Source organism: Ailuropoda melanoleuca, chromosome 1 (assembly GCF_002007445.2).
Source record: "Ailuropoda melanoleuca isolate Jingjing chromosome 1, ASM200744v2, whole genome shotgun sequence".
Taxonomy (NCBI): Eukaryota; Metazoa; Chordata; class Mammalia; order Carnivora; family Ursidae; genus Ailuropoda; species Ailuropoda melanoleuca.
This window is the reverse complement of record NC_048218.1, coordinates 43,197,435-43,223,358: the sequence shown is the minus strand read 5'-3', so window position 1 is coordinate 43,223,358 and position 25,924 is coordinate 43,197,435. Positions and strand designations below refer to the sequence as shown.

The 25,924-nt window shown below is 34.4% G+C and overlaps 1 protein-coding gene across 10 annotated transcripts in view; it reads right to left on the bottom strand.

Annotated features, from left to right (window-relative positions):
* EPHA6 (EPH receptor A6) overlaps nucleotides 1-25,924 on the bottom strand; it is an 811,316-nt gene that overhangs the window by 85,070 nt on the left and 700,322 nt on the right. For all 10 annotated transcript variants that reach the window (XM_034657115.1, XM_034657124.1, XM_034657119.1 and 7 more), the window contains one exon: nucleotides 13,345-13,554. In XM_034657115.1, the coding sequence (XP_034513006.1) occupies nucleotides 13,345-13,554 (210 nt within the window). The remainder of the gene's footprint in view (nucleotides 1-13,344; nucleotides 13,555-25,924) is intronic.

Sequence of the window (25,924 nt, the reverse complement as noted above, 5' to 3'; positions counted from 1 at the left end):
TTATCTTGTTGGTTGTTATGACATTTCTATGAAGTGGAGAGTGGACAGAATTATTAATTCTATTCAAGATGTGGAAATTGAGGCACAAGGATTTTAAATTGATGATCCATGTTTATTCACTGAATTATTGCCAAAATGAGATTAAAATTACAGCTCCAAGTTGATAATCCACTGTTTTTCTACCATATTATGTCTACAGTGTTTTCTCCATACTTAATGATTCCTTATACACATTGGTGTATTGAAATGCCTTGATTATGGAACTCCATGGAGGGTGGCATGAAGATGAGGGTACACAGCTTACCCCTTGACTTTGTTAGCTACTACTTTATGTTAGAGTACAACGTAGTTCTATTGAATCTGTCTTTCTTTAAGTAGCAATTATCTTTAAAAGCAAATGTATTTGCAACTTAAGTAAGAGCCACAATCAGAAAACTTTTCTAAAGAACAAGAAATCTCAGCTTTTATAAAAAATAAATGGTATAAACACTTACATTAAAAATGTTGCCTTCCCTTAAAGAGATTTTACTTGTATAGCATATATGAAAAATAAACTTTTGAACCACTAAAAAGAACAAGGTAATAATTCGGTTTCTATAAAAAGAAGAGAATTAAGGGCCAGAATGTGTTGGGACCTAAATTATGCAACATATACAGGCAAGAGTAATCTAGGAAATATTATCTTTATGTATAATTCATCTAGCAGCTGCCTATTTGTGACACATATTATACACTGATTAAGAGCATGGTTAAACAACTGAATAATGTGCATGCTTCATAGAATAACACCCTGTTCTTGCAAGTTTAAAGAGGCAAAACTAGGTACAGTGAAACTTTCTGTGTTTATGTTAATTTGAACAAGTCATGATCTGAATATATGAAAATACTGATGGATCGTGGATACATTCAGAGCTATGCTTTTCAGAGAGAAGCCCAAGGGAGAGTTTGGGGAAAACTCTTTGCAGCCACCTCTTCAGTGGTCCTCTTTTGCTTTCCTGTAATGAGCCATGGCTGTAAATGTTTGTCCTATGAAAACCCAAATCATAAGTAAGCTAGCATAAACAAAGCAAGGGATAGCCAGGTGAGAAAATGAATAAATGGGAGAAAAAGCATTTTCTTAACAAGGGTATTAATACATTTTTGTAATGTTTGAAATTCAATTTTATGTCTTTAAAAAGCAGACTCCAAGAATTTGTAGTGCTTTCTCTAGCTTTTGATCTCTTAATGATTGTTTATAGGCTTGGAAAAGTTGATGACTGTGAGTCTTAATGGTAGGGCCTGGGGTGACAAAGACGAATAGGTATTGAATTTGAAATCCTGAGGCAGAATCTGAGGTTTCTTGGAATATTGCCCAGAATTCCATTTCAAAAATCAGTAATCATAATTTTCATTTCCTTAATCTTCTTTTTCGTTTAAAAACAAATGTAGCACGGTGTTACGACCTTCAGCCATCTTTTTCATCAGAGAAGTTGCATTCAAACAATTACACAAACACACTGTTCAGTCACTGACTAATAATACCATGGAGAAACATTAAATATACTGATCAGAAAGATATTTGGAACTCTGCCAGGAGCTATTTTTCTATTTTTATAACATTTTTTCTTTTATCATAAAACTAAAATATTCATTGCAGAATAATTTTAAAAATTTGATAAGCAAAAGATGGATCACCAAAGACTGAGAGATCAACCTCTTTATTTCTCAATCTTCAAAGACTTTCAACTACTACTATCTACTGCATTTGGCATGGGTCTCAGAGATAAGAGATAGAGGGGAGTGTGCAAATGACAGAAGAGAATTTGCAGTGGGAAGTACTGGAAGAGGAGGAAGATTCAATTGTCGGACAGACACTTCCCCTTAACCTGTCATTACTGCAATGGTTAATTGACATCGTTTCCAATGTAAGAGCCATGTGACTTGTGTACACCACTTAATTTCTTTGAGCCTCAATTTCCTTATCTGTTTAACACACACACACACACACACACACACACACACACACACACACACACACACACATCTAGGCAAAGCTATTGACACGAGATGTCCCAAGTCTCCCCACCACTCTTCATTTTTTCTATTGTCAGTTTATATCAAGCTACCATCATTACCTGTCTAGGGTGGTATGAATAATTCTCCTTGCTCTCTCTCCCCTTGACCCTCTACAATTAATTCATTCTCAACATATAGCCAGAGTGAGCTCTTAAAAACACAAATTCTGTTATGTCATCATCTGCTTAGAATCTTCCAGTGGGTTCCCTCTGCAATTAGAATAAATGTCTACTTCTTTCCATGACTTTTGAGTTTCTGTAGGATCTGGCCCCTCTGTCTTTATTTCTTACTTACCTCTCAATATGTCAACCATCCTGGCCTTATTCCTAGTCCTAAACTATGCCAAGCTTGTCCCCACCTTAGGATCTGTATTTGTTTCCATCTTAGAACATTTGGCTTCAGTTCTTCCCTTGGCTTGTACCCTTATAATTTTCAGGTTTCATTTCAAACACCACCTCATTAAAGAGGTATTTCCTGAACATGCCTTCCAAGGTAGCTACTCACTTTTATTTTTAAAAAATTATAAAAAAATGAAAAAATATATTATATATCCAGTATTTATCATATCTGAAATGAGATTCCCTTTTTAAAAAATAATTTCATTATTTTTGTTCCTGCCATGCTCAAGACTATATATTCCATGAGAAAAGCATATTTATTGGAATATCTCCATGCCAGAACAGTATCGGGCACGTAGCAGACACTCAATACACATGTGCTGTATAAATCTCAGATTTTAACTATACATTCAATAGCATGAATACTTAATGTCTGTTCTCTTCCCAGATCCTAAGCACTTTTAGCTCTATTATCCAACTTGTTATCTAATAATATTAAGAAATAAATGTGAAATGAATAAATTATGATAACTGCATCTTCAAACTAACTGTATATTTTACAGTCTGCCTAATCTATTCAGTTTGTATGACTGAGGTGATATTTTACTTAAACGTTCATTTTGTCATTTTTCTATTTACCTTCTCTATTAATATGGAAGTTTTCTATCTATTGATTACCGTATCAGAATGTCTTTGGGTTACAAGTCATAGAGTTATAGAATGCCCAATTCTCAGGAACTCAAGCATGTAAGGCATTTGATTAAATTATAAGCAAATGACTGGAGTTAAGTGGTTTCCACTTGTACATCACAAATGGTTGGATTGACACAGAAGTGCAACAGTTTCATCGGAGAACCAGGCCCTTTGTGGTCAGATGCTGTACTACTGTACGATATCCCCACGTCATGAACTCGGTTCTTCTGATTTCCCTTCTTGGCCATCCTCAGTTCTGGGTTTGTCTCCTTCGGCTTGTTGCCACATGTTGCAGCTCTAAGCACGATGTCCTTCCAAAACTATATTCAAGGCAATAAAGAAAAGCAAGGGCCAGTACTACACAGCTCTTTATTCAATATTGTTTCTGGTAGACCTCAACTGGAAACTTTTCCCGAAGTTGTCATTCTCACTTTCCTTTCCTTTTAAGTGACCAAAGTGTAAAATTTAAGTGTCAAAGGAGAACGGTATAAATATACCTGGCTTACCTAAATCATGATTTATTTCTTAGACCGAGCTCATTAAAAACATCCAAATTTGAAGATTTTATTAGCAAGGAAGAGATGACAAGAGAGGTCAAGTAGGCAGCTAACAGGGTCGACTAGAAACAGTATAAATAACGGATAACCTTATTCAATTTATTTGCCATTGATGGGAAGCTTTTTACACTGGGAATAAGTAAGCTTTTCCACAGAGCTTTCATGTGATTTATCTGGCATTTGTAACATCTTTCTTTCTAGTCTTTATTGTCAACAACAAAAAAGCATTCTTTCAACATCAGAGATGAAACCCACAATTAAAAGTCATTAGTAATGACTTTATTTCTTCAGGTGGTATCTTTGAAACTCTAGGTTTAAAGTCAGCAGCTTTGTGTTTACTGTCTTACTTTGTCTTTATTCTGCACAAGCAAGACGGGCCAGTGAGCTCTGTACTTTCTGCTTGCTGAACATCTGCTGATTGATCTTTCTCAGTAAATCCATTTAGTCCGGGTTTGTTCTAAAATCACTGGGAGCAGGGAGACTAACTCTGAATTAGACGGTGTTGTATGTTGCTAACACAAAAACAAACAGCACCTGGTATTTCCTGTGGTTCTTGGTTAATCATCAGGTGTATGTTGAATACTTTGAGAACTGTGACTGACATTCGATTATTCATCATTGATTAGCAGTTAGGTTAGAAGGACTGGATGTATTTCAAATGTTTGTAGGTATTAACATTTTATGTATTATGTGATTTTATGAACCATTTGTCTTGTATCTTATCTATGCTATAGGCATCCTTTTGTGCTCAAAGCTTTCAACAGGATGTGCTCAGAGACTTTAAAACAGAATTTTCCCCTCTGACTCTTTGTTGTAAGTGCTTTAATGTTTGTTACATTTGTTGCTTTCTATTGCAATTTTCTCATCTCTTTCTGATGCTTAAAGATTATTTTAGGTTCACTTATGTGAAGGGTTGTGATTAACAGTGATATTGGAGAAGAAATAAATGTAATTTTACTGAAAAAATATTCTTAGAGGTTCAGTCACTTTCTACCCTTTTCTTATTGTTTTAATTATCAGCAATTAATGAAAGCAGCCATTAAATAAAATATTATTTTAGGTGCTGGAAAGCCTTTGAAAAATGTAAATGATAACTCTCATGTTCTCCAGAGCTTTATGCACATTTAAAGGAATTCATTACTTTAACAAAACAAAAATTACTTGGAAGTCACACAACAAACCTTGAATGTTAAACAGGAAGTTTCTCAGTGGTCTCTTATTTTCAATAATGCCTTTCTAGATTAAAAAAAATGCTTTTCCAGGTCTAAGGCCTTAGGGTCTTTTCTTTAAAATGCATATTGGAAAGACAGAGCACATGTTTTTGTAGATGCTTTGCACAAATGGCAAATGGAGGTTTTCCCAAAGCATGGCTTGGCTTCTTAATGGGATGCATGACTTAGCTAGATGGTCCTCTCTGTCTTCCAGATTTCTGATAGAGCTATCTGTTTGTTCAGTACTTTTCTCCTCTGTGTCCGATAATCTTCAAATCTTTTTCATTTGTTTTACTACAAAGGGCTCTGTAATGATCATAAACTCTTGTTTCCTAAGCTTCAGAGATGAGGCTTTTTCAGGAAATGATTCTTTAAAAATATTAATTTCCTCTGGTATTGTTGATTGCCATTTCCATATTATGCTCAAGATGTGCCATTGTCAATTCACCCAAGCAGTATGTTCAAAGAAGTTTTGTGTCCTTCTGATACAACCACTTCAGACAACTCATTCAGATTTTGGGTCTCTGAGCCTGTGATCCAAGCTGGTGCGTGTGGCATTCAACTCTTGAACAGTTATTGAAGAAGACCCTCGCTTTGCATTTAACACATATTCTCTTTGGTTTAGTATAAAGCTTTGCTGCCCTTCATCCCCACCATTGGGGATTTGGTTTCTGGTATTTCAGCTCAAAGTGGAGAGACATGCATTTCTGAGAGTATAGTTTCTACACATTAGAACATTAGAATCTCCTTTACAAAAAGCTTATATTGACAAAGGTAAATAAAAACTGTCAGATTTTCTTCTCATGAATTAGTACATCAAACACTTGCTGGTTCAAGGGCATGTTTTTTCCTTTGAAATTAGGAAACGCAATATTGGCACATTGATTTCTTCCTGTTGTAATTGTAATTGTAACAGTCTCTGTATTAGACTGATTTTGACCGACTGCTATCATAGTATCTGCCAAGTGGGAACTATTTTTTTGTGAAGAGTCATTTAGTTGTTTTTTCCAAATGGCATAATTCTTTTCTTAGTGATGAATTGGGTTCTTCTCACCAGGATTTTATTGTTTTTCATTCTTCCCAGGTTTATTTGTTCATCATCTTTTTATTGAAAAAAGAGTTATTTAAATCTTCATGTTACAGCGTTCTGATAATGTTGCTATTTTTGTTACTTTTTTCTTTTATACCCAGGCTACTGAATTTATATTTGCCTAGAAGAAACTGCCATTTCCTTTAATTTTTCAGTGAATTCTGTGCAGGAGACTGTCCTTATATTCTGTTTATGCTACTATATGTTGCTTTTTGGGGGGCTAGTAGGCTTCACAATCGTCTACCTAAGGGTCTGCCTTTGTGACTGAAGCAGTCATAGCCCCTCTATTTTTAGCTTGGCTCAATCTGAAGGAACAATTGAAATAAAAATTGTTCTTCTGGTTGGCCCTGGTTCATCTTGGGTAGACTTAGTATAAGATGCATTTTACCAGATGCTATATCTTAGCACAATGTCACCTCTACTACCCACGACTTGACAGAGTAGTAGGATTTCTAAAGATAAAGCCTTATTTTTCAAAATCTAAGAAATTAGAAACATTCTCCATACAAGTTCTTTTAGTCGGTGCATCACATATGATTTTAAGTAAGAGCATTTAAAATTTTTTTACTGCAAAATTTTTTACAGTAAATCTTTATTTTAAAATATAGAAAAATGAGTGGAAACTCTGAGCATGTTTTATTAGCAGGTTAAGCATGATCTCCAGGCAAATCTTAATTACTCATATTAAAGCACTTACAGGCAGAATAGCAAATGATTGAAAATGATTTTTTATCTTACCTTTACCAAAAATATTTATTCTTAAAACATGTTTCAAGATTTAAAAATTCACTTCAGAAAGTCCAGCCAATTTGTAAGCACTTGAATTAGGTAAAGGAGGAAGGTTATTTAGATTTCCCCCAACTTTGGAATACACAGTAATAAGTCCCCCTCATGCTGTTCCATTATTTGCTATAATTAGCTCCACATTGGGTATAGACCATGACTTTTTAGATCAATAGGAGATTTGACTTTTCTCATATCTTACATAGAATAGGGGAATTTAAGAGTTGCAGCTTGGAAGACGTCTTATGGATGCAAAGTAAATAGATTTAAGATGTTAACAGAATTGTGACTAGGCAGATTATGTGTTGTCAATTGTGAGTCTCCATATTTCCACCAAGAAAGTACTTATATAGAATTGTTGCTGTCAAAGACAAAAGCAAAATTTGCCTTGGATAACATAAAATGAACACAATTGAAAGTTAGAGTCAAAGAATCTCAGAGTTTTTAGCAGATACTGTGATAAAATAATTCTTCCATTTTATGTTGATCTTTAAAATATAAGGAGTTACTCATTATAATTTAAAAAATTCCATACAGTGACTGCCATTATATTTGAAATAAAACCTATCCCTAAAACAGATCAGTGTGAGCCGTAATATATCTTTTAATGTTCTTTTTAGGTAAATAGGACCTCATTTCCATAATTGGGAGCACAGTCTTAACATTTTCAAGGTAAGTTTAAGACTGGTTGCTTATGAGAGAGAGTCCCTCCCCTGGAACTGGATACAAAACAATTGTCCATATGAATGTGAATCAAGATTCAGAAAAGGAGGGGCGCCTGGGTGGCACGGCGGTTAAGTGTCTGCCTTCGGCTCAGGGCGTGATCCCAGCATTATGGGATTGAGCCCCACATCAGGCTCCTCTGCTATAAGCCTGCTTCTTCCTTTCCCACTCCCCCTGCTTGTGTTCCCTCTCTTGCCGGCTGTCTCTATCTCTGTCAAATAAATAAATAAAATCTTTAAAAAAAAAAGATTCAGAAAAGGAAGAGATTTCACAGCACCTAAATTATAAACAGACAAAAGACCTTGTAATCAAATGAGAACAACTCAAACTCAGTAAACAGTGTATGATTAAGTTAGCCACATATCAATAGTTGTGTACGTATTGTCAGGTGTGGTTCATAATCATTCAGCAATCTTCCCTCACTAAATGCCTGTTAAGCTATTCATAGAATTGGGATGTAAAAGCAAGAACTTAGTCCTCGTCTAGATCCTACTTTCATACATTTTTGTCCTTCTGTCTTTAGCCTCCATGCACATTTCTTGGTTTTCATGCCATTACCAGTTCTTAAAGTCCCTTTGCAAAGGCTTGATGTATTTTAGCACAGGGCTTACCAGGAAAATCTGCTACTACTATTGTTGCCTTTCGTGCTGCATTGCCCACTCGTGCTGTCCACACACCTATTGGTTTTATTATGTTTTACTGTATTTGGTTACTCTTGGTCCTCTCTCTGGGTAGTCATTTATCCATTCTCAAGAATCCCTTTATTTTTGGTTATTGGCTCTTGACTAATATGGACCTTAAATATGTTAACTCCATAATAAACTCTGTTGAATACGTGCTGACTGAATAGGTCTTAGATCTGAAACAGAACATGCAAAACACTCTTAAGTTGTAGGAAGACATACTAGAATTTCTACTTACATTTGTCGTAAATCTCATTCTTCTATTTATTTTAGTGTATTTTATAATGTAAATAATACGTTCTTATTTATTACATGTATGTGTCTTCGAAATAAGGCACTAACAAACTTACTAATCATTGGCAAAAAAAATCTCTCTTGTCACATCTCTTTCTGGTCTGGTCATTTTGGCTCCAATGGCCATTCTGTTCATCTGCCCTGGGCTGATCAGGTCAGTGCTATGGGCGACACTGGTCACTCTAGCTTTCCAGCCTTTTTTTTTTTTTTAACCAGTTCTTACTGCTCTTTGCTCTGATATGTGGCTTTCTAAATTGGCAAAGTCATCTTACTGAAAATGTCTATTTACTCTGCTCCTATTTTGATTAGGAAGGGATAGTTTCCATGTAGCATGCTTTTATTTTAAGAATTATTTTCTTGAAGACTACAAAAGGATCTTTATCCATGATGTTTTCCTGTTTTTAAAACCCTTCCCAAGGCTCCCTCTCCTCCAAACTCTTCCTGATGCAGATCATAAAAACATTTATAAAGAACAGGGAAGTAAAAACTATAGTTACGCAGTAAGAGAAAAAGTCAAAATCATTTAAGATAAAAGATATATTCTAAGAAAGTTATAGATAACACTTTAAAAAAGAAAATTATACTTTAAAAATGTATCAAGGGAGCTTGCACTTCACAGTTATTTTCATGTAAATGGTTTGATAAAACAAAGAATAATTTCATATAAATGACTATTCTTCTCCTGTATTTTGTTGTATAGGGTTTGTTTGAATTGAAGTATGCCTTCACTAGGCAATGAAGTTTTCTAAGCATCTCCTTCTTTTAAAATGAAAGAGAAAAAGAATTTGGAGTCTAAGTACTTTTATATAAAGTCCTAAACATTTTACACACAATTGCAACAGAATGCCAATTCTCAATCTGCCATTATCTTGATGACTTTGAATCCGAGTGCCTGTGACCCTTTGTTATAATTTTGCTTTGTAATCTAATGCCATTACCCAGGCCACCTCTAACAGGGATCCTCTGAATTGATTAATAGCATCTCAACCAACTAGTTGTTCCATCTAAACATATTGGTGTCATCTTTAAATCCTTCTTCCTTCTTATAACTCATATCTAATTAGTTACTGAGTCCTATAAATTGTATATCCATAGTATATTTTTCAATTCTCTGCCCTCCTCTTTATTCCAATTGCCACTGCCCTAATTAAAGCCATATGGCCTTTCTGGTCTATAGCAATAATGCCTTAACTGGTTTCCTGTAACCATTCCTCCTGTCCTTCAATCCTTCCCTCCTTCATCAATAATATCTTCTAAGACATGCATGTGTTTTGTCATTCCCCTATTTAAATAAATCAATGTCTGTCTCTTAATTGCTATAGAAAACCTTCAATTTCTTGAAGTGCCACCTAACTAACTTCGCAATTACCCCTTAGAAAACTGGGTTGTCTACTGCTCCTCTCCTCTGTTCCAAACTGTCCACATGTCCATTTACTTCCCCAAATTTCTGTATCTTTTTTCCTTTTTCTGTTTCCTTTATGTGAATTCCCCAACAGTCTGTCTAATGAAAGTTTTTAATATTTGGTTCAAATTTTAGCTTTTTGTAAAGTCTTCTCTAGACCTCTGCTTTTTGCTAATTCCATATTTCTTTTTCAGGCCTGTATGTTAACATTTAATGTGCTGAATAGCTAGAAAGCATGAATCCACACTGTGAAAGCGTAAGCTCTTTGAAGGCATGAGTGCTGCTGTTTCAAATATTAAATGGTCAAATTCATTATAAAGTCAAGTATGATATTTTGTACTTTAGGAGCCTTTGAAAGGTTAGGTATTCCTGAGATTTTTTTTTTTAAAGTTCTTAATTACAGTCTCTTCCGAATGGTGTTGGGAAAACTGAACAGGTACATACAAAAGAGTGAAACTGGACCACTTTCTTATACCTTACACAAAATAAACTCAAAATGGATGAAAGACTTAAATGTGAGACCTGAAACCATAAAAATCCTAGAAGAGAGCACAGGTAATAATTCTTTGGCATTGGCCGTAGCAACATTTTTCTAGATATGTCTAGAAAGGCAAGGGAAACATAAGCAAAATTAAACTATCGGAACTATATCAGAATAAAAAGCTTTTGCACAGTAAAGGAAATAATCAAAACAAAAAGACAACCTACTTAATGGGAGAAGATATTTGCAAATGACATATCTGATAATTTCCAAAACATATAAATAACTTAATATGACTCAACACCAAAAAAACAAATAGTGGGCAGAAGACATGAACAGACGCTTTCCCAAAGAAGACATACAAATGGCCAACAGACACATGAAAAGATGCTCAACGTCATTCATCATTGGGTAAATGCAAATGAAAGCCACAGTAAGATACCATCTCACACTTGTCAGAATGGTTAAATCAGAAACAAAAGAAATAACAGGTGTTGGCAAAGATGTAGAGAAAAAGGAATCCCTGTGCACTGTTGGTGGGAATGCAAAGTGGTGTAGCCACTTAAAACAGAAATACCACATGATCCAGTAATTCCAGTACTGGGTATTCACCCAGAGAATATGAAAACACTAATTCAAAAAGACATATGCACCCTTGTGTTTATTGCCACCTTAATTAAAATAACCAAGAAAAAACTCAAGTGTCCCATGGTAGATGAATGGATAAAGAAGGTGTGGTATATACATACAATGGAATATTACTCAGCCATAAAAAAACAATGAAATCTTGCCATGTGCAAAAACATGATGGATCTAGAAGGTAAAATGGTCAGTGGAATAGGTCAGTCTGAGAAAGACAAGTGCCATATGATTTCACTTATATGTGGAATTTAAGAACAAAACAAAGAAAAAGAGAGAAAAAAACAGACTCTTAAATATATAGAACAAACTGGTGGTTACCAGAGGGGAGGTGGGTGAGGGGTTGGGTGAAATAGGTTTAGGGATTAAGAGTGCACTTATTGTGATGAGCACTGAGTAATGCATAGAATTGTTGAATCACTGTATTGTATGCCTGAAACTAATATAACACTGTACATTAATTATAGTGGAATAAAAAATAAATAAAAATAATTTTTAAAAAGTGCTTAATTACGTTATTTACCATTCAACTGATGCCTCTTAAATTCATAAGCTTATTTCTTAATTAAGACATAATCTATAGCTTTTAAGAGGCACTTCTGGAACATTAATATTCTGGTTACCTAGCTTGATGTTTAATTCTGTAGTCAGATTTATATTAAAATAACACTGTTCTAGGCCTCTCAGTCTCTATAATCATATAAGACAGAAGAACATGCCTGGAATCTGGATTTCAAATCTGACACAATAAAACCTATATATTCTTCAACATCTGGGTTACCCTGACAGTTTTATTAGTACGTAAATTTAGTTATGAGCTTCCCATTTTAAAAAGCAGTTAAAATATTATTTAATAGGAATTTCAAGTATATCATATAGGCATACAAAGAGTGTAGTAGTTATTTCCTATTTTATGCTTTATTTCATATTATTTTGTTCTTTTAGGTCATATTGTTGGAATTTTTATTAATATTATATTGTATAAAATTTATATAATAATTTTTAAACACTATTCTCCAATGTTGGAAATAATATGCATAATAGAAAAATCTTATCTACATCGTTCTGTAACTTAAGAAGTTGATTCAAGTTATACATTTATAAAAAGAAAAGAAAAGAAGGCCTTGAAAAATATGAAAAAAATTATGACACATTCCAATTAGAAAATGGAGTTGGAAATACTGCTTTTCCTGAAATGAACAATTTATTTTCATCATTAGACCTTTATTTTTATGAAGGTTTTTGGTCAAATTAAAAGATCAATAGATACTGCTACCTTATGTGTCAGGCTCTCAGAGATTAATTTATTTTCCTTAGCACTAAATTTATTTGTTGGAAAATTAGTGAAAATATCATCAATAAAGTAATATAGAGCATTTCTACAGTGCAAATTTAGTAAGGGCATAATATGTTTCATTCATAATATTAAACCTGTTTCTCTTCTGGAGTAATTGAATACAGTGAATTTCAAAACAATATAATAGAAAATGAAATAAAAGGGAACTAAACAATGGATTTGCCTCTTCTACAATAATGTGTAAGGTTAGAGAAAGAGGAGAGGATAAAAAGATCTTGAATAATTTTACTGACTTACTTTTCATTGAAGGTGACTGTCAAATGAGTCAATGGTGAAGGTTTTGTTTGAAAAAATAACAGAATGTTGTATAGTTTTACAAATTATTAGCTTTCAGATAGCTGAAGAAAGACTCGGAAATTGAAATCCTTGAAACAATAACCAAAAAGGTCAGTGGAATGAACTGGTTTTGGGGCATTCAGAAATGCTTAAACTACTCATGAGTTAAGTTTAGATCATATAATATACAGATGATAGTTTGGTTCTAAAATTTTAGCTTTTTATTCCTGCTCAAATTCTCCCCAAGTATCATTCAGAAAAAAGTTTAGAGTCTACTTATATATCTCCAGAGAAACCGATCTTGCTCATTTGTAAGTATGATCAGGTCATTCTGTAACATTTGCTATGAGGAAAAATAAAAGTCATTTCATAATCATTGGTTCTTCACTAGCACTAACTTAACTGATTCACCACTGGCCTATACAGAACTCCATTTAAAAGAGACAATTATTAAGCATCAAGAATACCTCAAGCAAAGGCAGATTTGTTGTGGCAATCAAGACTTGGACCTCAAGCATGATATTAAAGTCCCAGTACAATGGAAGAAAGAAAACAGCCATATATATAAGAAGGTTTTTGCTGTTGTTTTGCTTTTTTGACCAGGCACTCAGATAAAGCATATACTTCTCAATTAAATGATGATGTTAAATTTAAAATACAAGTGCAAGCAGAAAATTAGGAAAGCAAAAACAGAATTATTCTTATAATATTAAAAACAATACAAGTAAGCAACCTATATTGGAAAAGAACATGTAAACTTACAGTTGTTGTATAAGCAGCTTCTGGATCATCTTCCAGCACCCGGGAGAGACCAAAATCAGAAACTTTGCATACCAAGTTGCTGTTGACTAATATATTCCTAGCTGCTAGATCACGATGAACGTAACCCATATCAGAAAGATACTTCATTCCTGATGCAATGCCTCGGAGCATACCGACTAACTGGATGACTGTAAAATGGCCATCGTGTTTCTGAAAGAGAATCACAATTGTTTACATTGATTTATTTTAATGCAGCATGTGTGCATGCACGCATGCACATGTGTGGGTAGCATTAAGGAAAACCATTGAATTTATTTTACTGGATCCAATGAATACAAGCATCAAATTTGCTGACCATGAAATATAAGAATTTGTTTGACCTTTAAAGGAAAGGAAAATCTAGCTGGAAGTGATGAAGGGGAATAAACAAAGGATAGAAGAGAACCAACCAAATTAATTTCCAGAAAGACTGATTTCAGAAACTTTAAGTAACGAGAGGGACCTAAGTCAAATTAGGTAGCAGCAATGACTACCAAGAGAACAGAATTCACTTTCCATACTTTTGACCTATGCTCCAGCTGTACAGGTGGGCAGAAGGACAGCAACACCTAGGACTGGATAAAAGCTGTGTAATAACTTGAAATGTGAAAAACAATTACTCAGGAAAAAGAGGACTTGTTTGCATAAACAAGAAACAAGTTTAGGGAAGCTATAAAGAGAGAAAAAAAATACATGCAAACAGAAAATAACTAGATTTTCCCATTCTTTCATTATATAGAGAGCGAATAGAAAGGAAGTTGTTAGCAACTGACTGAAAACAGGACTATTTTAGCTCCCAGTTGGGAAGATTAAATGAAATCATATGAATAACAAGGCACAGCACTGGTATGCAGCAGTCAATCCCTTGATTGCTTATTCTTCCCATCTTGATTTAAAAAGAACATGTTTTTTTTTTAAAGGAAAAAATTCAGTTGTCTTTCATGTAAGATGTGCATAGCAGTAAGACCAAACAGTATCTAAAAATTAGAGAAAAATAAAAATATTTTAAGTTTGAAAAATAATGCATTTTTCTCTACATAGTTATTTGGGGATAGTTGTCTTCAAAGGCGTTATAGAGAAACATGAAAGATTCTCCAGCTGGTTTTATACACTAGGTAATATTTATTTATGAATGCTATTAAAGTGAATATCTAGCAAAAGACAATTGGGTTGTATTAACTTATACAGTGTGGTAGATGCATAAATAAAAGCTATCTTAAAATTTGCAAAGTTACAGCAGTTTTCATGGATATCTGATTTAAAACTATAGCATGGGTTAATTACAGGGGTGATCTGACTGTATCACAGTGACACACTATCCTATACAATGATTCACTGGTCAGTTAAATGAATAAGCTTATACTACAAATGAAATAAACTTTGTCTTTGTATCAACTTATCTCCCTGATAGAGTTCTGATAGTATCTCCCAACTCAAGTGCAGAGTAAGGAAAAGGACCGTCTCTTAAAAGAAACATTCTATAGCACGAGTATCCATTTAAGCAGGCTCTTCTGTATAATTAATGTAGAAAAGATAACCTAGTAAAGAAAATCTTTGGTGTTATTAGCTCTTTATGTTTCCAATCCATCTTCCTAGACAGTACACTATGAGATGAAATCTGCCTCTTCTATCATGTACCCTACCTACCTCTCCTCTATTAGGACTCTCAAAGACTTTGAGTAGAATTCAAAGCATAAATTCTTTTGGCCTAGAACAGATTACACTAAATTTAAGGAGATGGCTCTTTTACCTATTAGAAATGAAGTTGCCTGGTATCACAGTTCTCATCAATGCAGAATTTCTGCATGGTAGGAAATGTTAATGGACCATCTGAAAACTAAGGAATGCCTCAGTTTTCTTATCTGTACAATGAGAATAGAATAATCTAACTCAGAGGTGCAGGAAATATCACATAAAAAACACATAGCGCAGCCCCTGACTTATTTTAATAATAGTTATTCAATAAAACCTTGTTGTATTACAATTACATGAAGTTCTTGTAATTTTAATGTGAGTCAGATAATTCTCCTCCCACTTTCCTGAAAAATCAATTGAGCAACACAAACTCCTACATCATAAAAGGAAATCATTATTTAATTCCAGGTTGAAATTTAATTTCCTATCTATTCTGAGAGTGACATGAAGCACCGAGTTCTTTTTTTTTCCAAGACTACTTTTTTAGAGCATTTTTAAGTTCATAGCAAAATTAAGAGGAAAGTATAGAGATTTCCCATATACTCTCTGCCCCCACACATGCATAGCTTCCCCCATTATCACTCCCTCACCAGGAGTGAGGGGTACATTTGATACAACTGATGAACCCGATGGCACATCACTATCGCCCATTCTTGGTATTCTACATTCTATGGGTTTGGACAAATTTATAATGACATAAACCCATTATAGTACCATACAGAGTATTTTCACTGTCTTAAAAATCCTGTTTCACCTATTCATCCCCAACTCCCCAAACCTTGGCTACCACTGATCATTTTACTTTCTTCATAGTTTTGCTTTTTCCAGAATGTTATACAGTGGAATCACACAGTAGGTAGTGTTTTCAGATTGCTTTCTTTCACTTCATTATATGCATTTAAGATTCTTCCATGTATTTTCATGATTTGATGGCTCCATTCTTTTTAGTGCTGAATAAAATTCCTTTGCTTGTATGCACAGCAGTTTTATTTATCCATTCAACCACTGAAGGACATCTTGGTTGCTTACAAGTTTTGGCAATTACAAATAAATAATTATAAATGTTAGCATGTTTATAGCTGCAGGCTTTTGTGTGGATGTAAGTTTTCAATTCCTTTTGGTAAGTACCAGGGAGGGCAGTAGCTTGATCACATAGTAAGAGTATGTTTAGTCTGGAAAACAGTGTGGAGGTCCCTTAAAAAGTTAAAAATTGAGCCTACCCTATGACCCAGCCATTGCACTATTGGGTATTTACCCCAAAGATACAGACATAGTGAAGAGAAGGGCAATATGCACCCCAATGTTCATAGCAGCATTGTCCACAATAGCTAAATTGTGGAAGGAACCGAGATGCCCTTCAACAGATGAATGGATTAAGAAGTTGTGGTCCATATATACAATGAATAGTACTCAGCTATCAGAAAGAACGAGTTCTCAACATTTGCTGCAACATGGACGGCACTGGAGAAGATAATGCTAAGTGAAATAAGTCAAGCAGAGAAAGACAATTATCATATGATTTCTCTCATCTATGGAACGTAAGAACTAGGAAGATCGGTAGGAGAAGAAAGGGATAAAGAAAGGGGTGGTAATCAGAAGGGGGAATGAAGCATGAGAGACTATGGACTCTGAGAAACAAACTGAGGGCTTCAGAGGGGAGGGGAGTGGGGGAATGGGATAGACTGGTGATGGGTAGTAAGGAGGGCACGTATTGCATGGTGCACCGGGTGTTATACACAACTAATGAATCATCGAACTTTACATCAGAAACCAGGGATGTACTGTATGGTTAGTAACATAATATAATAAAAAAAACATTAAAAAAAAAAGAAACCCATAAATTATCTTCCAAAGTGGCTGCACCATTTTGTATTCCCACTGGCAACGAAGGAGATTTCCTGTTGCTTCACATCCTTACCACCATTTAGCGTTCTCAGTGTTAGCAATTTTGGCCATTCTAATAGGGGGTATCTCATTACTTCATTTTGCATTTTCCTGATGACACATAGTGTGAAGCACCTTTTCATGTGCTTATTTGCCATCTGTATATCTTTCGTGGAGTGCCCGTTAAGGTCTTTGGCCCATTTTAAATTGGCTTGTTTTCTTATTGTTGAATTGTAAGAATTCTTTGTATATTTAGGTTAAGTCCTTTATCAGATGTGTCTTTTGCAAATGTTTTCTCCCAGTCTGTGGTTGTCTTCTCATTTTCTCGACATTGTCTTTTGCAGAGCAGAAGTTTTAAATTTTAATGAAGTCCAACTTATCAGGTTTTTTTTCTTGGATCGCATCTTTGTAGTTGTATCTAAAAAATCTTTGCCATATCCAGTATCATCTAGGTTTTTCTCCTATGTTATCTTCTAGGAGCGTTATAATTTTGTGTTTTACATTTAGGCCTGTGATCCATTTTGACTTAATTTTTGTGAGGGGTTTAATGTTCTGTGTCTAGTTTTTTGTTTTTTATTTGTTTTTAATTTTTGTATGTGGATATCTAGTTGTCCCAGCACCATTTGCTGAAAACACAATTTTTGCTCCATGGTATTGCCTTTGCTGTTTTGTCAAAGATTAGTTGACTATGTTTATTACAGACTTTCCATTCTGTTCCATTGACCTGTTTGTCTATTCTTTCACCTATAGCACATGTCTTGATTCCTGTTTATGTCTGGAAGTTGGGTAGTATCAGTCCTCCAACCCTGTTCTTTTTCAGTACTATGTTAGCCATTATAGGTCTTTCGCCTCTACATATAAACTTTAGAATCAGTTTGTTGATATCTACAAAATAACTTAGTGAAAATATATATCAAATTGGAAAGAACTGACATTTTAATGATATTGAGTTTCCTTAATTATGAACATGGACTATATCTCCTTTTATTTAGTTCTTCTTTGATTTTGTTTATTAGAGTTTGGGTTTTCCTCATATAGATCTTGTACATATTTTGTTAGATTTATCCCTTGGTATTTCATTTTTGAGGGTGCTAATATAAATGGTATTGTTTTTAATTTCAAATTCTGCTTGTTCATTGCTGATATGTGGGAAAGCTACTGACTTTTGTATATTGTATATTAACCTTGTATTCTGCAACCTTGGTATATAATTGCTTATCAGTCTGATTTTTTTTGGTCAGTTCTTTAAGACTTTCTACATGGATACCATGTTATCTGTGAATAAGGACTCTATAAATAAAGAGTTTAATTTTTTCTTTCTAATCTGTATACTTTCCCTGTCATTTCTTGTCTTATTACACTTGCTAGTACTTACAGTATGGTAGTGAAAAAGTAAGGAGAGTGATATCTTTGCCTTGTTCCTGATCTTTGTGAGACACCTTTAAGTTTTTCACCATTAAGTATGATAGCTATAGGTTTTTTTGTAGATAGTCTTTATATCAAAGTTAAGAACTTCCCTTCTATTTCTAGTTTACTGAAAGTTTTTATCATAAATTGGTGTTCAATTTTGTCAAATATCTTTTTCTTCATCTATCTATGTGATCATGTGATTTTTCTTTTTTAGTCATTTGATGTGATAGATGACATTAATTCACTTTTGAAAGTTGAACTGTTCTTGTATACCAGGGTAAATCCCACTTGGTTGTAGGGTGTAATTCTTTTATACAATGTTGGCTTTGATTTGCTAATATTTTGTTCCAAGTTATTTTTTAACAGGTTTATTAAGGTATGATTCACATACCATACAATTTATACTTTTAAACTATACCAATTTATCATTCTTAGTGTATTCACAGAATTAGTGTAAGCATCACCATAATCACCTTTAAAACTTTTTCAAGATTCCCAAAAGAAACTTTATACTCACTGGCAGTAACTCCCCATATTTCTCCCAACTTCCCTATCAGCTCTAGGCAACTACTAATTAACTATCTATAGTTTTGCCTATTTTGGGTATTTCATTTAAATGTAACCATAAAGTACATAGTCTTTTGTGACTGTCTTCTTTCACTTAATATAATGTTTCAAGGTTCATTCAGTATTTTATATTATTTTTACTGATATATAATATTATATTCATTTTATTTATACATATATCAGTTGATAAACATTAGAGTTACTTCCACTTTTTGGCTATCATGCAATATATATATTTTGGTTACATTTATTCCCCGCCCCTTTCTTTAGGTAAGGACATTTAAGTTCTACTCTTTTAGCAAATATCAATTCTACAATGCAGTATTATCATTGATAGTCACCACTTATCCATCTACAAGAGAATGTTTTCATCCTTTTACAAACCCCTCTATTTCTCCTACTTCCCCCCACCCTTGGCAACCACTTTTGTACTCTCTGTTTCTATGAGTTCACCTTTTTTTCTTTTCTTGGTTTCCACATATAAGTGATACCATTCAATATCTGTCTTTGTCTGTCTGGCTTATTTCGCTTAGCATAATGTCCTCCAGATTTATCCAGTTGTGGTAAATGGCAGGATTTCCTTTTATTTAAAGGCTGATTAATACTCCATTATATATTTTCCAGGTTTTCTTAATTCACTCATCCATTGACAGGCACTTAGGTTATTTCCATTTCTTGGTTGTTGTGAATAATGCTGCAATGAACACGGGAGCATAGGTATTTCTTTGAAATAAGGGTTTAATTTCCTTTGGATATATACCAAAAATGGGATTGCTAGATCATATGATAGTTCTATTTCTAATTTCTTGAGGATCCTTCATACTGTTTTTTCATATTTGCTGCACCAATTTATATTCTTGCCAACGGTGTACAAGGATTCCGCTTTCTTCACATCCTTGCCAGTGTTTTTATTCTTGTCCTCTTGATAACAGTCATCCTCACAGGTGTAAGGTAATATCTCATTGTGGTTTTGATCTGCATTTCCTTGATGATTAGTGATGTTAACCATCTTTTCATCTACCTGTTGGGCCATTTGTATGTCTTCTTTGGAAAAATGTCAATTCAGGTCCTTTGCCCATTTAAATTTTTTTTTTTGTTTACTATTGAGTTGTATGAGTTCCTTGTATACTTTGGATATTAACCTCTTATTGAATTTATGATTGACAAATGCTTTCTCCCATTCTCTAGATTACCCTTTTATTTGTTGATGATTTCCCTTTTTGTGCAGAAGCTTTTAAGTTTGATGTAGTCTCATTTGTTTATTTTTACTTTTGTTGTCTTTGCTTTTGCTGTCTATCCAAAAAATCATCGCCAAGACCAAAGTCAAGGAGTTTACCCTCTATGTTTCTTCTAGGAATTTTATGATTTCAGGTCTAATGAAAAGTCTTTAATCCATTTTGACTTTTGTGTATGGTATAAGATAAGGGTTTATTTCATTCTTTTGAATGTCACTGTCCAGTTTTTCTCATTTGTTGAAGAGACTATCATTTCTCACTGTATATTCTTGGCTCTTTTTGTCAAAAGTTAATTGACCATATGCCTATTTGTTTACTTTTGGGTCTCAATTCTATTCTATTGATCTATGTGTCTGTTTTTATGCCAATACTATACCGTTTTGATTACTATAGCTTTGTAATATAGGTTGAAATTAGGAAATGTTACGCTTCCAGCTCTGTTCTTTTTCTCAACATTGCATTGGCTATTTGGGGTCTTTTCTGGTTCCATACAAATTTTAGGATTATTTGTTCTAATTTTGTGAAAAATGCTATTGCAATTTTGATATGGGATTTCCCTGAATTTGTAGGTTGCTTTGGGTAGCATGGACATTTTAATGATACTACATCTTCCAATCCATGAGTAGAGAATAATTTTCCATTATTTGTGTCATCTTCAATTTCTTTTATCAATGTTTTATAGTTTTCAGTGTACAGACCTTTCATGTCTTTGGGTAAATTTATTCCTAAGTGTTTTATTCCTCTTCCATAAAATTGTAAATGGGATTGTTTCCTTCATTTCTCTTTCTGACAGTTTGTTGTTAGTGTATAGAAATGCAACTGATTTTTGTATATTGATTTTGTATCCTGCAACTTTACTGAATTTATTTATTTCTAACAGGTTTTTGGTGGAATCTTTAGAGTTTTCTTTTCTTTTTTTTTTTTTTTTAAAGATTTTATTTATTTATTCAACAGAGATAGAGACAGCCAGCGAGAGAGGGAACACAAGCAGGGGGAGTGGGGGAGGAAGAAGCAGGCTCATAGCAGAGGAGCCTGATGTGGGGCTCGATCCCACAACGCCGGGATCACGCCCTGAGCCGAAGGCAGACGCTTAACCGCTGTGCCACCCAGGCGCCCCTAGAGTTTTCTATATATAGTATTGTTATGTGCAAATAGAGACAGTTTTACTTCTTTTCTGATTTAGATGCCTTTTATTTCTTTTTCTTGACTAACTGCTCTAGCTAGGACTTCCAATGCTATGTTGAATAAGAGTGTCAAGAATGGACATATTTGTCTTGTTTTTGGTACTAGAGGAAAAGGTTTAACTTTTTCAGTATTATGTATGATGTCCACAGTGGGTTTCTCATATATATCCTTTATAATGTTGAGGTATGTTCCCCTCTATATGCACTTTGTTGAAGGTTTTTTTATCATAAATGGATTTGGAATTTTGTCAAATGCTTTTTCTAAATCTATTGAGATGATCATATGATTTTTATCCTTCATTTTGTTAAATCATCCTTGCATCCCACCTGATCACATTGTATGATCCTTTTAATGCACTGTTGAATTCAGCTGGCTAATATTTTGTTGAAGATTTTTCATCTACATTCATCAGCAATAATGGCACGTAGTTTTCTTTTTTTAATTCGCATTTAAAAGTATTAAATAGTACAGCATAAAACGTATTAAACACATAATACACAGAGCATTGTTATTGAAAATAATTTGCTAAGACAAATAAAGCAAGAGTCTGATTAGCTATTCCACCACTTCTGTTACCAGCAGAAATAACCAGCATAGTAGGTTTTCAGTGTTATTACCAGATCAGGAGGATAAAAAGGAAATGAACAAACTCTAGTAAAAACAGGTTTTCAATCAGTATTTTGACTGGCTCTTGTTAGTCTGGTTTAAAGCTATTCCTGGTAATTCTGACCAGTTTGTTTTTTGCTTATGACCACCAGTAGACTGAATATTCACTCATCTGATTGACTATTTGAGTGTAGTGCTGCTGATGAAATTTAGAGCCTTTTTTTTTTTAAGGAGGAAAAAGATGGAATTTTATCCCAGGTATTTTACAGGTCTGAGTAATCTGGTGACTTCTTAATTTCCAGACTATGTATTTCTATTGTATGGGGGAGTCAAATTAGAATTCTAAAAAGTACAAAGGGGAAAGGCAGGCTGAGGAAATAATGCTTCCATGTGGCAAGAATTGTGCTTTTTCCTTGTGAGAAGATAAAATGCTGTGAGAGACCCATTTGTGTTTTGAAATAGCATTTTCACTTCCTCAGCAAAAATTGATTAAATATAGCAAAAGTAACTTTCCACAATATGTTTTCTTGAAATGTTTATACATTAATATTGTTAATGAAAGAAAATGTGTAGAAAATGCTTGTTAAACTTGTTTCTTGATCCCTTTTTTCATAGACCCAATATAGGCTATTGAGTTGTCCCAAAGGATTTAATCTTTTGCCAGCAGATGAAACTTTTGTTTGCCAAAAGAAGAACCATTTTCAAATAACCATCCATATCCAAGTTCAGGGAAGTCCAAAATTTGTCAAAACACAAACAGGTCTTTAAAACCAATACAAGTGTTTTATTTTAAAGGTTTGGGGTTAAGGTAAGTCTTTTATTTAGCTCAATACAATCAATCCAACATTTATGAAATGTCCCAGTTATTTCTTGATGGATAACAAATTATCCCCCAAACTTAGCAACTTAAAATAATAACAATCACCTAGTTGGGTCACAAATGTGCAACTTGGTTAGGGGTTGGCTCATGTCATCATGAACTGTCAGAAGTCATCAACTGGGGCAGCTCAGCTGGGCCCGGATCTAGTTTCTAAGATGGTTCATTCATACGTCTGTCAAGTTTGGGCTGGGCATTGACTGGGAGCTCAAATGAGACTGCAGCTGGGAGCCCTTGGCTCTTCCTCAAGTGGACATCTCTGTAGGATAGGCTATGCTTCCTCACAGCATGATCTAAGAATAAATGTTCCAAGACATAAGGAAGCTGAAGCTGCCAATTTCTTAAGCCTGATACTGGTTCAGAAACTTGTACAGCATCTCTTCAAAGAACATTTTGTATTTTCCAGTATATAAATCTTGGGTTCTTTTACTAAATTAGTTATTTCATTCTTTTTGATACTGCTTCATGTTTATATGCAGTTGATTCATAATTTTTACCAAATTCTCAAATAGGTCTCTGACTTAAAAAAACCAAGGAGCCATTGATCTAGTCAATATCTCCTCTTTTCCAGTTTAACAGAGAGGAGACTGAGTCCCAGTAAAGTATACAATTTATCCAAGGTAAGTAAATGAGAGAGTTGGGCTTAGAATGCAGGTAGGATGACTTTTGAGGGTCACTAAGTATTTGTTAAATTATTACCTCAGATCCAGCTTCATAGGGGGGAGGAGCATCCATTATCTGTAAATTTTATTCTAATTATTAACCTGAGCTTAGGCACTGAGTCTCCTAAAATGGGGCTTGACTGCTGAGCACATCAACTGCTCTTGCTTCAAACTGAACTCTTACACCAAACTAAACCAAAACAAAACAAAATAAAAGCAAATACAAATAACAACAGAAGACATTTTTCTGATTATGGAAGTAATGTGAATTCATTGTGAAAACTTTGGAATACAATAGAAAACTATAAAGAAGAGATAAAATTCATTCGTATTTAAGACCCATCATTTGGTAGTCTAAGTTTTTCTGTTATTAAAATTAATCTCATATTGTTAATAGTGTATTATGAAAATAACATATTATTAAAGACTATAAAATATTGTTTACAAAGATAATATAGTTTCTAGTATATAAATGTACCATATTCCTGTATCATGTTTTATTTTCAATTTTGTATTGTTAATAAAAATTCAGTAAACATCCACATATATCCACCCTTGCATGAGGATAAATGCCAGAAGAATTTATACATCAAAGACAACATAATTAAAACTCTTGATGTTGGTTGCCCAATTGCCTTTCAGGAAAAAATGTTATTATGCTAATACCCACAGCAGATTTCAACACTCCCTTGCATTTTTTATTATCCATGTTGTTGCCAAAGGCAAAATTTCATTCTTTTTTATGGCTGAGTAATATTCCCTTGTGTATACATAGCACATGTTCTTTATCTATTCATCAATCAGTGGACACTTGGGTTACTTCCATAATTTGGCTATTGTAGATAATGTGGCTGTAAACTTTAGGATGCATGTATCCCTTTGAATTAGTATTTTTGTTTTTTTTTTTTTTTGGGTCAATACTTAGTAGCATGATTGCTGGATTGTAGGGTAGTTCTATTTTTAACTTTTTGAGGAACCTCCATACTATTTGCCAGAGTGGCTGCACCAGTTTGAATTCCCACCAAGAGTGCAATAGAGTTCCCCTTTCTCCATGTCCTCACCAACACCTGTTGTTTCTTGTGTTATTGATTTTAGCCATTCTGACAGGTGTGAGGTGATATCTCATGTAGTTTTCTTGCAGCGTCTTTGTCTGGCTTTGTTATCAGAGTAATACTGGTCTTGTAAAATGAGTTTGGGAGTGTTCCCTCCTCCTGTATTCCATGCAAATTATTTCAAAATTATTTTAGCTCTTCTTATTACCAATGTTTGGAGAGACTTAAATTAACTGCTTTTATTCAGCATCATAGCAATTATAGTTCCAAGAACAGTAAGTGACCTCATTAAAAATGAGATTTTGGTGTTTGAAAAGAAGATAAAATTTCTCCATGTTCTGTCATGGGACTATACAATGTGGAATATGTATTTCTAATCCCCACAGTGAAGACATTTCAGGGGTCCATGAGGTCAAAACCATTTTTACACTGGCACTAAGACATACATCTGCCTTTTTTGCACTATGTTGATATTTGTACCACAGTACAAAACTCTGGTGGGCCAATTGCAGGATCCTAACACAAATTAAGGATCAAGGTAGTAGCACCAAACCACACTGTATTAGTATCCTCTATCCTCCTCTTCTCTGACACATGAACTAAACAAACAAACAAAAAGGGGACAGTTTTTTATAAGAATGAAAATGTATTTGACAAAGCAGTAAAATTTATTAATTTTGCTAAATGTTGATCCCTGATTACATACTCTTAGGACCAACATCTGGGGGGGGGATAGAAAAAAGAAGGACTGGGCAGCAGGAGAACTTAAAAGTGCAGTGCATTCACAACAAAGACCTTGATATACCTCATGGAATGTCCTGGATATGGGATGACCCTTCAGAATTGATTCAAAATGAGGAAAAGGGGCTGGGTCCTTATTACGGCCACATCAATCAATCATTGGCTGCAAGCTGCTCCTGTAAATGTGCCAGATTTTGGGTACGATGGCTTTCTCTAGCCAAGGCCATTTCCCAGAGAGGGACTCAGCTAAGGATTATCAGCTGCCAAAAACTCTAGAATTTATAGGAATTAGGGAGATGATCTTGATGCTTCTCCCCAGTGAAGTTTCTTCATGTGTTTCTTCCTTTAGAATCTGCTTCTCTGGGTGCCCAACATATGATAATCTCTCTCTCTCTTTCTCTCTCAGTTTTTTTTTTTTTTTTTTTTTTTTTTTTTTAAATTTTTTAATTTCTTTATTTGACAGAGATAGAGACAGCCGGCGAGAGAGGGAACACAAGCAGGGGGAGCGGGAGAGGAAGAAGCAGGCTCACAGCAGAGGAGCCTGATGTGGGGCTCGATCCCAGAACGCCGGGATCACGCCCTGAGCCGAAGGCAGACCCTTAACCGCTGTGCCACCCAGGCGCCCCT